This window comes from Thunnus maccoyii, chromosome 22 (assembly GCF_910596095.1).
Source record: "Thunnus maccoyii chromosome 22, fThuMac1.1, whole genome shotgun sequence".
Taxonomy (NCBI): Eukaryota; Metazoa; Chordata; class Actinopteri; order Scombriformes; family Scombridae; genus Thunnus; species Thunnus maccoyii.
The window spans coordinates 19539622-19556739 of record NC_056554.1 but is presented as its reverse complement, the minus strand read 5'-3'; the positions used below and the strand labels follow the sequence as shown (position 1 = coordinate 19556739).

The window sequence follows — 17118 nt, the reverse complement described above, 5'->3', positions numbered from 1 at the left end:
TCCTCCGAGGGTCTTTAAAAACACATGGGGCTGCCGTGGATCTTCAGCTCAGCATTGATAGAAAACAGATTGCCCAGCTGTAGAGTTCAAAAGTTGTATTCCAGAAGAATATACTGTATATGTCTCGGGGGAAAATTACGACTTGCCACTTGAAAATTAAAGATGGATGTAGTCTCCAAATGCGTTTTCGTCAATGATGGAGTAACATCATAATGTTTAGAAAGGAACCACTTGAACTTCCCTTGGGAGACATTGAAGTTTACTTATATGAATTAGCATATTTCCATTCTTTGCTACTGTATTGTAAGCATTGTCGTGACTTTATTTAAATACTTGCATGCACTATTAAATCATTTATCATTCATATGATTATAGAATATAAAATGTCTGAAAACAATGACAAATGCCTGTTGCAGGTTCCTGGAGACCAAGGTGACATCTTTATTTTGCTTATATTGTCTGTAGAACAGTATAAAATCTCAAACGCTTACCTTGATCTTCTCTATCTCCGTCTCTCTGCAGTGACTTGTCCATGCAGTGGGGTCAGCTGTCCAGACCTTACTCGTCCACCGACCGAAGCAGTTCCCTGGGCTCCATGGAGAGCTTGGACACACCCACACCCACCACACAGCCATACTCCGACTCCCACAATTCACCTGTCGACCCAGTCCTCTTCAACAACAAGAGAGATTCCGCCTACAGCTCCTTCTCTGCCAGCTCAAACACATCCGACTACGCCACGGTGCCGCTGAGGCCTGGTGAAGCCTGCTCCATGGATAACCTCCTACAAAGCCTTGGGCCAGCTTGTCGAGGCTACCCCGGCGGTGATGCCTCAACCCTAGGGAGTTCATCTGGCGAGGCCCAGGATGAGGCACACCTGATCGTACTGAAGTCAAGGTCGCTGACTAGGCCGAGACCGAGGCCTGTCGAGTTAAAAGAGAGGCCGTCCTCCTGCTGTTATGAGGCGGAGAGGAGGGGAGGAGACTTTGATATCTTAAGAAATGGAGAAAGGGGAACAGGAAGAAAGATGAACCCTCCTCAACCTCCAACCAGGAAGGACAGTTTCAAGGCAACCCGGAGTCGCCCTAATGCTGCCAACAAACGTTGCGCCTCTGCTCCGATTGAAATTTCCAGCGTCTACTATGATGAAAACAAGACCTCTCTAAATGTTGAATCAGGAGTTCATAATGGCTTCACTGTACCAGAAGAGGGTGACAAAACTGTGAATTTCAAAGCAAATACCATAGAATCCTACTATATCCAAACTCAGACTAAAGAACTTGGACCAATCAGATGTGATACTAGTGGTAAAAGAGACTACAATTCAGAGACAAACTCAGATCACCTCTCTGACACAGTGAGGGCCAACTCCTCACCTGGTCCTGGTTCCTTACCTGCAGAATCCCCAATGGAGGTTCAAGAGCACTCTCATACCATGCACTCCGACACCACGCACTCCTCTACGGGGCTTCACCGGCACAGTGCCCCCGACAAGCTCCTCGCTACACAACTTCAGTTATTGCAGTTTAACAGTGACAGCTCGTCATTGGAGCCTTACAATCCGTCGTACCCCGCAGATCCCTCTTTGTCTCCTTGTAGCAGCCAGTGGTCCCATTCGCCACTACAGCCCACAACGGAGAACCAAGAAGCTTCTCACAATCACCTGGCCCCATCAAGCAAGTGGGGAGGCAGCCGATGCTCAACCCCAGGATCTGTATTCTTGGAAGGGGATGGCGGTGAAGAAGATTCAAGTGACAGGGTGGATGGGATGGGTGTGAATGGCAATTCCCTCTCCCCGATTCAGCATCACCACCCCTGGGGCCGCTCTGTGAGTGTACCAGGGGACCCCACTGGATCATCAACCCAGGGAAGGTTGGGCCCTGACCAGATACTGGAGAGAGATTTTGAGCCTCTCAGTGCTGCTGCAAGTATGGACACATTACTGGAGGAGCAGAGAGCAGTGGACAGAGGGATGAGAGGAGGGAAAAAAGAGGAGAATGTAGAAGGAGAGGTAGTGATGAAGAAGTCAGACGCGGCCAGGAACCATAGACGAAACCGTCGTCGCAGTGAGCGTTTTGCTACTAACCTCCGCAATGAGATTCAGAGGAAGAAGGCCCAGCTTCAGAGGAGCCGGGGCCCAGGAGGGTTGCTTTGTAGTGGTGAGACTGTCCAGGAGGAGGAGGGTCCAGACCTCCATGAGGACGGGGAAGAACCAGACCTGCAAGCCCAGGAAAGAAGTACCAAAGTTGCATTTGCCTCACCTGTTAGTCCCCCAGACGCCCGGACCACAGCACCAGTTGAAAAATCTAACACATCAAATGAACAAAACCATGATGTCTCACAGACTCAACTCCAGTCCACAAGCTACAGTCAAAACAACATATCCAGGTCTGTTCAGATTCTGGACCCAGGCGTGCCCAATTTTGGTGTTGGCATCCGAGTTGTGGAGGAACCAGCTCCAGCTGGCAAAGCCCGTCGCTGGCGTTGGACTCCTGAGCATAAACTCCAACCAGAGCCCGAACCAGACAGACGGTGTGGAGTCTCGGGTGAGAAGGTGTTAGGTGTCACAAGGTCAAGGCATGGAGTTTGTGCCTTCACCTCGTCCACCACCTCCTCCTACGGTCGCTCCTCGTCCTGTTCTCGGATAGAGGAGTCAGATATTCTTCCGTTTGCAGATAGAATGAAGTTTTTTGAGGGTATGTCTGGGCCAGATGTCTCAAATCTGTCAAGTCGCAGGCAGAAGAAGCCGCCCCACAATCTGGAGCACCAAGGAGGGGAGCGTGGTCAGTACCCAAGCCAAAGGAGATACTCCTACCAGGGAGGACTTCAGCAGGAAAGTACTCTGCTTCCAAACGCCTTGGAAGCCAGGAGGCAGTCTGTGAGTACCAGCAGAGAGAGGCAGAAAGAGAAGGAGAGGGAACAAGCGAGAGAAATGGAGGAGAGGGCAAAGGAACGAGAGAGGGAAGAAAGGTTGAGGGAAAGGGAGAGGCAGCAGGAGAAGGAAAGACAGGAGAGAGAAATAGAACTGGAAAGGGCAAAGCTGAGGGAGATTCAGCGGGAGAGGGAACGAGAAGAGAGGGCGAGACAGTGGGAAAGGGAAAGAGAGAGGGAGCTTGAGCTGGAAAGAGAAAAAGAGATGGAGAGGGCAAAGGAGAAGGAACGTCTCAAAAAAGAAAGAGAGAAAGAGCTCGAGAGAGAAAGAGAGAAGGAAATGGAGGAAAATGCCCAGCTCGCATCACATCAAGACTTCATACACAAGGACAACTTCCACAGCTTCCATCCCAAGCCTCAGGCGTTCTCCCACGGCCAGAATCAAGTCCCACGATCTGCTTTTTACCCAGTCAACACCCCTTCACAGCCTCTGGAGAAACAGCAACCTTTGCACCAGGGCTACACAGCGAGGAGCTACACGCCTACAGAAGTAAGAGCCTCTGCACTCAAATGCATCAAAACACATCCATGGACACGCACTTTAAACACACACGTTATGGTTTCATGATTGATGAAAGACATGTTGCGTTTATAAAGTTCACGAAGGAGCCAGGAGGTTGCCAGGTTAGCTTTCAGTAGGAGTCTGTTGTTCTTGGATCTGCGTTATAAACTTTTACTTTGTCAGGTTTATAGACAAAAAGAGACAAAGAGTGAAATGTGGGCTGAAAGAGTGAGTGTTAGTGATCTGGAGCAAGTTGAGGTATGGGTCAGTGCCATTTGAGTTTGATGCACAGTATGTTCTTGGAGATGTAGGGCTGAGCAGGAGAAGCACGCCAGATACTTATCATCACACTATGTGATACATGGACTAAATCAAAACATCTTTATTTCTATTAAATCCGCTTTTGTTTATAGCATATTTATTCGGATGGAACAACGTTGTGTTTCTAAGAGAAATGGCCAATCCTGCTGATCTATACACTTGGAGCAGTGTATAGAGGTTGGGAAGTGCTCGTCAGATGGTTGAACAGCTTTTAAAACTTTCTGAAACTTTACTTTCCAATATTTCCAGAACGTTGCGGTTCATGTCAGCACCTAAACCTCAAAGCCACCAGGACTCCCCCTTCTTTAAAATTTCTAATCTTACATGTAACTTTTGCTACCAATTGTCAGAACTGATAACTGGCCCTTTATTGATGAATAAACTTCTATATTCAGCCAACGTTTTTTCAAAGCATCAATCCCGTTAAGAAATAAACACAGTAGTGGTTCTTATTGCATCCATTAACAAGTATGTTTACAACACTGCTGACCTCAATACCGATTCCCCAGAGTGGGCTTCCTAAGCTAAGTAATAGCCCAAGTGTCCCAACACTGAAACCAAGTCTTTAAGAGCGAAAGAAAAACTTTTCAGCTCACTGAAATCAGACTGCGGTTTTTGGACCGAACTTAAGTGAACACTGGAGACCGAAAAACTATCTTGGTTCTTTAAAACCAGCACCAGAAAAGGGATCGAGTGGCCAGACTTGGATGTTGGCGCTAAGTGGCCACTCGGTCCAAGTGCTTCGTGGTTGAACGGTTGGTTTGAAGTTGAACCTCGCATCCTGCATGTGGTCAAAGTCTGAAATTCTCATTGAAAATTCGGCGGATCACTGAAATAGTTCATGGAACCGAGGGAGATTGTGCAACAATGGTGGACGCTTGTGTCAGCGATAATAGCAGCGTTGGGTTACATCTCTACCACAAATTGATTCAAGTCTCTTGGCAGGGGGTGCAGCCCTTCTTCTGAACTTTTGAAACTCCTGTGAACTTCAGCCTATTAGTAACCTTATCATTTAACACTGAACAAAGCCAAACTGACATTTACTTTGGACTAAATGTATCTTCAGTGCAGCAGATATTTGGATCAAGCTGACACAGTTTTGTTGTTTTCGTGTGGTTTCGCTGTGCTTAGGCCTCGGGGGAACCTTGAACCCTGTAGTTTGGGATCCTTTTCAAATGAAAGGTTGCTGGTTTGATGCCACAGCGATAACCCCATGCATCAAATTCTTGTTTTATATCTGCCGCTGAAAACTTCCAATATCTTTAATGGTAACAGATGTGCTGGATGGACTACAAGGCTGTGATAAGATATTTTCCAGAGGCACACACACACACACACACACACTTGCAAGGGGAAAACACTACACATGCATGTTAATATGCACATGCATATGTCCACTATCTCTTCATGCTCACATGTAAGCATCACGTTTCCCGTTTTAAAAGGGAATTTCGTTACGGTTTGTGCTTTTGTGTTCCTGTGTGTGTGTGTTAAACGTACAAAGGAAATGTAAAAATGTCACTGTCTGGTATTATTATTGTCTGTGATCATATGAGAATTGTTTTTGGCAAAATTAAACCAAAGTATTTTTAAAATCGGCCTCAAAGGAAACATTAACATCCTATCCTGTTATGTTAATATTATATCTACACTTTGATACGGTTCATCTTTTGGCCGAACTTCAGTAATTTTGTAAAGGTCAGTGTAGAAAACATTGAAAGCAGAAAATGAAACACATTCACAATAATCACTCATTGTTATTAAATCAATTCATACATGAAATACAGTGTGTTTTGCCAGTTTGGATATTTATTTTAAGATTTTAGTAGGTTTTTTTGTTGAAACTGGACAAGAATCTTTGAATTTAGCTTAAACTTATTCCCACCATAAGCAAAAATACAATGTTCGTATTACTTAATGAATAAACATTTAAATAGGGTAAGACTCTCTGTGGAGGGTTGAGAGGATTGTTGCTTCACACTGATAACTTAATTGTCCAGATACTGAAATTTCAAGCTTTCATTGCTCTGTTATCTGTTTAATGTTGAGGTCAAATGGAGGGCTGTGCAATGAAAAAACAACCAGTATAGCAATATGTCAGCTGTAAATGCTAATAGGCCTTGTTTTCAGACAAGTACCAAATGACAAAAAACAGAAAAAACTCCAGTATTTTGCATGATGATACAGTATATTTACCTCTTTAATAGGTGTTTCTTTTGGATGTATTCTTCAAGAAACAGCTTGACATTTTGGGAAATATGCTTATTGAGCCACTTTCTAGGGCTGCAAGTAACTTGATTTTTATTGGTGATTATTTTCTTGATTGACCGATTTGTCTATAAAATGAAAAAAAAAGAAAATAATGAGAAATGCCTGTTATCATTTCATAGAGCCCAAATCGAAGTCTTCAAATGTCATGTTTAAGAGCCCAAAATCCAAACATATTCAGTTCACTATCATGTTTGACAAAGAAAAACATACAGTCACCTCATCTGGGAAGCTGAAACCAACAAATTTTTGGCATGACTAAAACGATTATCCAAATATCACAATAGTTGCAGATTAATTTTCTAATCTAATCGTTGTAGCTCTGCCACTTTTCATGTTTGTATACTTAATATGAAGCTACAGCCAGCAGTCGGATCATTTAGCTTAGCATAAAGATTGGAAACAGCTAGCTTGGCTCTATCCAGAGGTAACAAACCTGCCAAAGCTCACTAATTAACACTGGAGGGTCCACTGGTTTACCTCACAGTAAAGACAAGACTCCAAAAAGTCACTGCTGCCTGCCAAAACATCAGTTAACATAAGCCAAAAGAAGTCAGAAATCACTTAATGCCCCTTTAAAGCCCAAGAGATTCAAATGGAGAAGAGCCATCCAGGTGCTCGTGTGATAGGCCTTATTATCACAAAGTTATCAGTTGCTGTTTTATGCACTGTTGACAGCAAGTGACGGCCAAATATGTTAAATTCACCACCACCAGTCCAACAAAAATACCAACTGAATGTTCAGATTTGCATCGCAGACGGTCAGAAAATATTTCCTCACAGGAATCCGTGTGTGCGTACCCCACCGGTGTGTTTGTATAGCTTATCCCCACCTCCCCGTGTGTATCTAGTGGCTGCTGTATCTCTATGACCAGTAATAGGAGTGCAATGAGTTCATTCAGCATTCCACCGTTGGGGTAATAGCTCAGGTTGAATGCATTTTACAGACGTATCCTGTACTTGAAGCCATAATGAGCCGACAAACGGTGTTATCACAACCTTTACACATATACGCCTCTGAAAGGGGGATTCTGTCAGACTTGTTTTGATTTCTTTTCAAAAACAAACTCTGAGTTTGTTGCATATAAACTCGAGTGCAAGTTCATTTTTCTGATCTTGGAAATAGTTGTGTGACATAATAATCTTAACTCATTTACAACTGGTGAAGACTGTGAGAAAGCTCTGGGGAAAAAAAAAGCTATCAAGTGGACTTTGAGTCAAGTTACAAAGAGCTTCACAAAAGGACAAAACCATAAAAACACATACCTCAACTGATTAATAGAATAAAATCAGACAATGAAATAATGAATAAAATTAAAACTATGAATGCAGCAACAGCACAGAGAGAGACAGAGCTGAAACAATTCATCGATGAGTCGACAGAAAATTTGTTTGCAACAGTTTTGACAGATTTATTTTAAGCAAAAATGCCAAAAAGTTACTGATATTTGCCAAATTCCTTTGTCCGCTATGATAGTTAGTTGAATATTTGGGTTTTTTGGGCTAAAAAGTGTCTGATATGTTATAGACAAAACAATTAATACAGAAACTAATTGAGAAAGTAAAATGAAAATGATAAAATAGTTTGTTGCAGCCTTAAAAAAAGACAAGTAATAATGTAATAAAGTAAAATTACTGTTGGAGAGAGAGATTTATGACCAAAAATAGTCAAATTCAAGCAGAAATCACCTCCACCCCTTCATCATTATGACTACTGAGGTATATGACCGGGTGGAGTTAACACACCCACTTCCTTTCAGCATGGATGTCCGCTGACCAACACTTACTGTAGCGCTAGATTGAAGCCTTCCTTCATTCCTTCGGTGTTATTAACCGGCTTTAAATGTCTTCCACAGACGTATCCCGCCCGGCAACAGGAAACGACCAAGCTCAACAGGAAGTACAGCCTGACTGAGAGGTGAGCCACTTCCTTTAGCAACCATACAAACATGTGAACAAGCGGTATTTCTCTTCTCTTTTTTTTGCTTAATTATCTTCTATATTTATGATTCTGCCTTTCTGACATGGCAACGCAAGACACACACTTGCTCAACTCTCTGATTCACCTTAAATAAGTGAATCTCGGGAGACTTTAGGTGGGGTCGGCCCATTGTGCGCCAAGAGACGGAAATCCCACTCAGTCATGCCTGGCTGTGATTTGACTATAATGAGCTCTAAGTGTGCGGCGCAATCATCCATGCTTAAAATGTGACCATAATGATATGTGGTTGGGACGGTGATTCCTGTACGTTAAGGGGGGCATGTAGGACACGCATGGCTTGTAAAAAGGGCCTCTACTCATATTTGACCTGAGACAGAAACAGTTCATTAAGTCTGGAATGCAAAAAGGAAACGTTTACTGTAATTTAACCACTTTCTCTGTCTGTTTTTTGGGGTTTTTTTGTAATGTGTATTTCTCAAGAAAAATTTCTCTCCAAAAAATTTACCTCTTTTACCTTCCTGAAATCCTGTTTTCTCAATCAGCTTCTCACAATGAGCGACGCGGTCCAACATGAACTCTCTGTTTTCTGCCAAAGTCGAAACAGTTTTGTTTATTTTACATGACAGTCCTCTATATCCGTCTTCCTTCCTCTTGTGCTCCTCTCACTGGATTTAAGTGAGTTTAAAAAGTCAGTTGTCGGGTTAAAAACCTTTGGAGGAGCTGCCACTATCAATCAAATCTAATCAAACTACACCCACACAGTCCTGATGAAGGAGATTAGCTGAGTTTTTAGAGCTAAGACTCTTAATAAATATTACTTCAAGATGTTTTTTTTCTCAACTTTGTCTTTGATTGTTCCTTATCCAGTTATTAATGTTTAAATGAATAGTTCAACATTTTAGGAAATGTTACTATTCTCTTTCTTACTGATAGTGAAATGAAAAGGTTGATGTCATTCTCATGTTGTGTTAAGTGGGTCAAGTGTAGAGTTGGGCTCAGGATGTGGTTAGCTTGGCGTAGCATAAAGACGAGAAGCAAGAGGAAATGCTACAAAGTTGAAGAATACGCCCACCAATACCTCTAAAGTGTGCTATTTAACAACAAACTTTATCTTTTTAATCCATAGACAAACAGAAGTGTACAAACATTAATTTGGGCCATACTTTGTTATACTGTGGGTTGCCAGTCATTTTGGTACCAAACCTGGCAACCTCACTGTAATGACAAGGCTCCAGAAAGCTGCTCGTCTGCTGTTTGTCAAGAAACAGTTTCAACACAAACTCCCCTTAAACCACAAATTGTTGTTTTAGAGCATCCGGGCTTTATCCTAAGCTAAGCTAACCATGTTCTGGCTCCAGCTCTGTATCGAATGCACTTTAGGCTCCACACTTCACAAATTTCCCAAAATAGTGTAATGAAAGTAGCGGAACAAAGTTTTTAGGTGTTTTCATGCCTTCTCTTACATCCTCTTTGATCCTGTATTGGTTTATTGACAAAGAAATATCAATTAATATCAGTCATCTTCTGTTTTCTCCACATCACAGGGACTACCCGAGCTGGAGACGGGAGTCCCGACCTCCAGATGGCATCAATCAGCATTATCAGCACCCCCAACAGGGTCGGTGGGCCCCCAGACAGCTCGACGGGAGCAGCGATGACCGCAACGGATACGCATACGCTCCCCCGCCAGCCCCTCTCTCACTCCGGGGACGAGCCATGTCCGAAAACGACCTCCGCTTTGACAGCAGCCACCGCTGGTCGCCGTCTATTTTCTCGGCGACCAGCCAGACCCTGAGCGAGGTGGAGGAAGGAGCGGCCGGTGTCAGGGGAGGAGATGCGGCAAGCGCTGCTAGGCTAAACAGGAAGAAGACGCCACCTCCCCCGAGACCACCGCCCCCGAAGTGGGAGCAGTTTCACCGCAGGCGTGCGTCTCATCACACCATGTTCCCCCCCTCTCCTTCTTCTGCTGTTCCTCCGCACCATCACTCCATCCCTCCCTCCCTCGACCCCGCAGAGGGAAACCTTCCTTACGTCCCTCCACCTGAAACGTCCAGGCAGAGGTCCTACAGTCTTCCTCCGCAGAGGCAGGAAGTCACGGAGAGCTGCTCGCACTGCAGCTGCAACCAAACCCAAGAACGCACATATTCTCAAGCCCCATCCAATCAGAATCAACCACCGTTACACGAACAGCCTTTTCCCCATGCTACGTCCAATCAGAATCAGGCTCAATATCAGGAACGCCCCTTTTCAATCGCTCCGCCCAGTCCTATGTTCTCCAGACGGGCCTTCAGGCCGGTGGCTCCGCCCCACAGAGAGAGGGATGGGAACTTGAGGAACACGCATGGCGGACAGCAGGAGAGGGCGGATGTTTTATCTGCTCGACCTCCACCTGCAGCACCGAACAGTGTGAACAGGTGAGCCGGGCTATGATGTTTATATAGTTACTCCATTATAGCTACATCCTTCTAAAGTGGTTGTATTGGTTTAATCCAGCTTTCATAACCACGCTAGAGACCTGAAAGTTCAATTTTCAAATTCACAGTCAATAAAATATATCTCATCTGTGCAAACACAGGATTCATATGACCTCAAAAACCATTTGTGGTCAGTTAAAATAATAATAATAATACATTTTATTACAGTAAACTGTAATAATGCACAGATAGTTTTTGAACTTAGTGAATTTTTGTGACGATATTTACCACACCCAGCAGTGATGTCACAGTGTACTGACCACACCCTGGAGTACACTTCTACATCACTGCAGCAAGGTGACAACTTAAAGGTACCCTATGTACCCTATTAGCGCTATGGAGCAGGAAGTTTTTTTTTTATGAGTGGCTCCCTGTTTTGTTTCTCATGCACATGAGTCACATGGATGTAAATACTTTAAGAAAACTCGGCTTCGCAAATGTTTTACGAGGAAGGAAACGGATTTGACTCATTTTTTAGCCCTCGGGGACACACTCAGTGAGTAATCGTGAGAACCAGTGAATGTAAACATTTGTTTGCTTACAATAAAACTCCACCGGGACTCATTAAACCTACAGAGGCTGGACATTAACCAGATTTATCAAACTGTCAACATTATGGATCTCTCACTGAGAGAAATTTGCTTATATAACAAATACAATGTTTGAATCTCATATAATTAAACAACACCAATGTAGTCTAGCCAGAAGTTTAAGCAGCCAATCAGCTCACAGTGTAGTCCAGAACTGGTGGGTTAAACTTCAGAAGTAAGCCAAGACAAGTAAGGAAAATTGATGTGTTTTTGTAGTGAAAAATGTGCTAATTTCAAGTGTTTGAATGCCGCCAAACAACCAACCAACCAATAACCAGTAATTCCAACAGTCTGTTTGTTTTCACTGGTCATTTTTGTGCTGTTATTATTATTATTTTATTATTTTCTCAACTTTTCTGATTATCTGTGTCTCTGTAGTTTATATGAGATGGACACCAGCCGCAGCCCAGACCAGGACAGAACAGCAGCAAGACCTCACAAACAGCAGCCCAGCGTGAGACCCGGAGCCGAGTGGGAGCGAGCTCCGTCTCCCAGAGTTCATAGCGACACGGCGCGTCCACCTGTTTTAGAGAATGGAGGCGTCGGTGGGGTCTGGGACTACGAGCAGCAGCAGCAGCAGCAGCAGGTCTGTATGAACCGAGGCTTCCAGAGTGTCGAACCGCAGAGGATCCCCGAACCAGGAGCCGAATCGGAGACGACCCTCAGCCCGAGCCCCGTGCACAGTCTGGAGGCGGAGCTGGACGTCCCCATGGAAACGGACATCGATGACTTCCAGGAAGAGGAGAGACTCCTGGTAGAAAACGAGCCGATCACCAGCGAGCTCCCCTGCTTCGCGCTGCCAGTCACGGTCCTGGAGACGGACATCGACACCTTGGCGGATTCAGAGGCGTCGCCGTCGAGTAGGACGAGGGCGGAGAGCGGGTCTCTGGAGGAGGAGCTGGAGGTCGGGGAGAGCAGCCTGGAGGAGCTCTTCCCCCAAAGCAACGAGGGAGAGTCGGGCACGGAGAGCTGGAGAGGAGCCTACCAACCCACGGAGCACAACACCGACAGCTTGGATAGGTAAGACGAGAGGAATGTGACGATGTGTGTGTGTGTGTGTGTGCGCCGCGCATTAATTACACACATCAATTGATTTGTACAAGACCTAACTGTTCTTGTCACTAAGCTCATTCCCTCTTTCCCACAACCTTTCCAGAACACCGTACTTTCTTTTTTCTCCCTCCGTTGCGTTTTCAAAGGGTTCGTTTTTGCCGCTGCAGGTGCCAGACTGGTAATAAAGACAAAGACTTTACATGATCACAAGAATATGTATCGGAAAATTAATTTAGACGACTTCTCTGATGATATGTAAGTGTAGAGAGCCATATCCATATCACTTCTTCTTTTCTACCAAGGCTGGGGGATATGATTGAAACTAATATCACAATACTAGAGAAGTTTTTCTGATATACATATTTTTTTTTTAGCATTTAAATAATTTCATGGGAGCTGCAGTTGATGTTGAAGCACTGAAAAGTTTAAAGTTCAAACCCCAGAGGCAGTTGATCTTTATTTGTACAGCCCGACATCACAAGTCACAGATTTGCCTCAGGGGGCTTTATCTGTAGTCTGTACAGCAATACAAAACTCTCTATTTTTAGACCCCTCGACTCGGATAGGAAGGAAAAACTCCTCCCAAAAAGAAAAACCCCTTTAACAGGGAAAAAATGCAAGAAACCTCAGGAAAAAGCAACAGAGGAGGGAGGGATCCTTCCTCCAAGACGGACAGATGTGCGATAGATGTTGTGTGTGCACAAAACAGACCAGATAGCAAAATTACTGAAATACAGCATGAAAAAATAGGATGATAGATTTATATAAGCTCTAAAAGCAGTTGAACTTTCACTTGAAAAGTTACAAATTAAAGTTGAAATGTCAGTTAAATGATAAAAACTGAATTAGTCGATGCCGTAGTGATAGAAAATGTCCTCTAAATCATCATCTGTGTTAGCGTGTGATAGATAGAGTATGTAAAATATATGTGTGAAGACAATAAAATGCATAAATATAAATAAAACAGTCAAGCTTTTCTTTTAAACAACACAAGAATCCCATCATACTTCATCACTGATGTTTGTCACTTCTCCTCTTTCCTTTTCCTCTTTCTATCAGACAGATTTGAATTATCTCATAACTTTTGTCATTTTATTGATTTGTTTTCTGTTCGCTGTCATCTTAATCTGTCGTCTCTGGTGCCAGCTGCTCTGTCAGCTTCTTCGGTTTCATCCTGGCTTCTGTTGTATTTGCTTGTTTGGAGGCTGAGATGTTTTCCATATGCCTCTTTGTTTTTCCTTTGTCTCACTTATCCCACGTAATTGATTGCCTTTCTTATTTATGTACTTTTTAAATCACTGTATTTTATGACTGTGTGTCTGTTTTATCGCTCTGCCTCTTGTGTTTTATCTCTGTGTAAATAAAATAAACTCTCTCTCTCTCTCTCTCCTCCCGGTGCCTCTCCTCCCCCCCTCCCCCATCTGCCCCCCTCAGGCGGTCCGGTGCGAGCTCCAGCTGTTCGTCCTATTACAGCACGTCAGCAGCCAAGGCGCAGCTCCTGTCGCAGATGAAGGACTTCACCGATAACAGAGAGAGGGACGACGACGAGCTGACCTACAAGGTAACACGCGCAGCTGCTGTCTTGTTAACATTTTTGAACTTTCGCTCCACCTTCCAGACATCTTATCTGCGGTAAAAGTGTCTGATATTATGTCTTGAGGCTGACAGACGTGTATGTGTGGCCTGTTATGTTGAAACAATTGTCCCTCTGTCGTGCAGAAACAGCTGATGGAGAGCCTCCGTAAGAAGCTGGGAGTGCTGAGAGAAGCTCAGAGGGGACTGCAGGACGACATCAGAGCCAACGCACAGCTGGGAGAGGAGGTGGAGAGACGCTTTTCCAATCTGCTCATCTTAACTTTTGCAGCATTTTATTTTACCCACATTCATTATGATTATTTATTCACTTGTAGTTTTACCTTCTTATGCTCCAAATTAAACTGTAACTACATTTAGGAACAAATCAGTCATCTTCAACTTTTCTCTGTGTGTTGCCCTCAGGTGGAGAGCATGGTGGTGGCGGTGTGTAAGCCCAACGAGGTGGACAAGTTCCGCATGTTCATCGGCGATCTGGACAAGGTTGTCAGCCTGCTGTTGTCGCTGTCGGGGAGGCTGCTGAGAGTGGAGACCACGCTGGATACACTGGACCCCGAGGCGGAGCACCACGAGAGGGTGAGGAGAGAGAAGGAGGGTGTAATCGGTTGAATGTAGGGGTATTTAAACGTCGTGTAAACGTTAGCGGGGGATGAAAATATTTGCTTCATGCTCAGTGTCTGTGGAGCAGCGTGATGTTTTTAAGGAGTGAGATAACCATTTGTAACTTTTTGGTACATTTGTTTCTGTTTTGAAAGAAAATCATATTGTGAAGAAGTAAAAAAAAAGTTAAAAGTTGTATATATTTGCTTCATGGGATTTAAATTGGTGGGTTAAGATTATTTAAAGAGGGAAAAAAAAACATTTCAAAACTCTGCAAAGAAGAGATGAGGAAGGTGTAAAGTGCACATGTATATAAACGTCTCTCTCTCTCTCTCTCTCTCTCTGCCCTCTAGCTCCCCCTGCTGGAGAAGAAGCGTCAGCTCATGAGGCAGCTGTCAGAGGCCCAGGACCTGAAGGACCACGTCGACCGCAGAGAGCAGGCCGTCAGCCGGGTGCTGGCCCGCTGCCTCTCCCCCGAACACCACAGAGACTACAGGTACAAAACAGTAAAACTTTATTATCCATCATAGCGGAAATTTGTCTCAGAGTTCACCTCCGAGACAAATTTATATGAATGATTCCATAAATCATCATTTTATGTTCATTTTGGGCTTTAATGTGTGAAAATGGTGTTTATATACATAGAAAAAGTTAGTAGTTATACAGACATTTCACCACTAAGGCATCAACAATGAAGCAAATCTATAATAGACCACATAATTTAGAAGATATGAGGAGTTTCCTCAGTGAACTCATAGTAATTGTACTAATAAAACCAGCATTTAAATTCATAAAATACCTTAAATATAAAAGATAGGCTGAAAACAAAAGATTCACCATTGAAGAGTCAAATAGTCGACTTATTAATCCGTGTCTCACACACCCTAAAGCTGCTACATTTTTTTTTTTTTTTTTGAACAGATGTTAAAATTGTTTATCTTTTGTTTTTCTTCTCTGCAGCCACTTTGTGAAGATGAAGGCCGCCCTGCTGGTGGAGCAGAGGCAGCTGGAGGACAAGATCCGGCTGGGAGAGGAGCAGCTGAGGGGGCTGAGGGAGAGCCTGGGACTTGGGATGGGGATGGGAATGGGAATGTCAATGGGATACGGACACTATTAAGAAAAACTTTTAAAGAGATGAAGAAGAAGAAGAAGAAGAAGGGTTGTGCAGTAGTCCTACAGTATTCAGTCCAAGTCAAATTCAAGACGAGGAACAAAGGGGGTTGAGAGGCTGTGAACATGCAGAGTACATGTGTGTAAAGGAATAGTTTGACATTTCGGGAAATATGCTTGTTCTCTTTCTAACCGAAAGTTAGACAAGAAGAGGAATCACCAGCACAGATCACCTCTAAAACTCATTGATTAACTTTTTATATCTTTTTTTTAAAGATACGTATAAAAACTAAAGTGTAACAGTGATAATTTGTGGTTTTACGTGGCGTTAACGTGCCAGACAATTTCCTGGCCAGACGCCGTTCTTCAGTATCTTCAGAGGTTGACATGAATCCAGCGGAGACACCGGGAGTTTCCAGTCTTCCGGTCGTAGCTTCATGTTCTGCATCCCCAAAATGTCAAATTATTTCTTTTAAGGATTTGTAGAGATTTGTAGATCTGAAAGTTCCTGGACGAAAACAAACAGCTTGAAACAGACTGAAAGTTATAAATTAGGAAGGAAAATTTTGACTCCAAACACACACTGATGGCTCAGATCAAAACAAGAAGCACGAGTCCTGGACTTGAGTACTACAGCACTGGTAAAAAAAAAAGGATAAAGAAGAAGAAGAAAGTGAAACATGGACCCACAGAATACATGATTGGATTTGGATATAACTGAAACTCTTGGCTGTGAACATCCAAGATTTGGGAACTACAAGTAAAAGACTGAAACAGGAGCTTCAAGATTCACTTTTCAGAGAGCTAACAATTAAAAAAAATATTAAAAATTCAAGCCGTGTTACTACATTTCAGCCGCTGTGGCGACAGTAAGGACTACTTTTACACATTATGTGCCTGAAACATGTACTGTAAAACATGACACTACCCTTTTTCTTCTATTTTAAACAGTATCACACTACGTTTGCCAAAGACATTATCGCTTCATGAATGTGTCACACAGACGCTGCTTGTCGTTTTTTTTCCTTTTTCGTATTTAAATCTCCTGGTTCAGAGAATCAAAGGAGACTTTTTTGTTTTGTTTTTCGGTGCTTTACACTTTATGAAACTGTGTTTCCATTAACATCACTAAAGTCGATATCGTGAGATGCCGTTTTGCAGCGTTATTAACTGCCACTGGGATGTTAGCTGAGCATATTACTTCTCTTTTTTGTTGCTGGCTGACACCTGCGTTCAGCAATACATATAGTTTATTATCCACCATAATATCGTCATATCACTTTGTATTCCCGTTACTATAACGTCTGCAGCTGTAACATGTTTTACTGCGTGTGAGTTTGAGACTCCACCGACTCGTTATACTGTCACGTAAATGACCGTTATGTACAGAAGACACTTGTGTTTATAATGTATACGATGTGTGTGTATATAGTGATTTTTAAAAAAAAAAATGAATGACTGGAATGGTTTGTAAAAGATGCTCAGAGAAAAGATCAGGAAGAGTTTACTGTATATTTTGGAGGAGCGTTTGGTTCGTCTCGAAACCAGAGCTGCAGTTTTTGTCAGTGAGTTTGTTCAAGCGTCAAGTGAAGTTTTCAAAATGTGGTTAGAAAATGTCGACTGCCCCTGACTGTCCTCTGCTAGTCCTGTTTGATACTTTTCAATCAGTAGGCCCTTAATTGTTTTTTAAGTCGTCCTTGGGAACTGTTTGGAAAAGGGCAGGCACTTTCAAAA

The 17118-nt window shown here is 43.3% G+C and overlaps 1 protein-coding gene across 4 annotated transcripts in view; it reads left to right on the top strand.

Moving 5' to 3' along the window:
* shroom4 (shroom family member 4) overlaps positions 1-16823 on the top strand; it is a 115902-nt gene extending 99079 nt beyond the window's left edge. For all 4 annotated transcript variants that reach the window (XM_042401315.1, XM_042401317.1, XM_042401316.1 and 1 more), the window contains 9 exons: positions 523-3421; positions 7879-7940; positions 9509-10378; positions 11407-12048; positions 13516-13642; positions 13801-13902; positions 14080-14250; positions 14628-14770; positions 15235-16823. In XM_042401315.1, coding sequence (XP_042257249.1) covers positions 523-3421; positions 7879-7940; positions 9509-10378; positions 11407-12048; positions 13516-13642; positions 13801-13902; positions 14080-14250; positions 14628-14770; positions 15235-15391 — 5173 coding nt within the window. In that variant the 3' untranslated portion in view covers positions 15392-16823. The remainder of the gene's footprint in view (positions 1-522; positions 3422-7878; positions 7941-9508; positions 10379-11406; positions 12049-13515; positions 13643-13800; positions 13903-14079; positions 14251-14627; positions 14771-15234) is intronic.
* Positions 16824-17118: the final 295 nt, after the last annotated feature.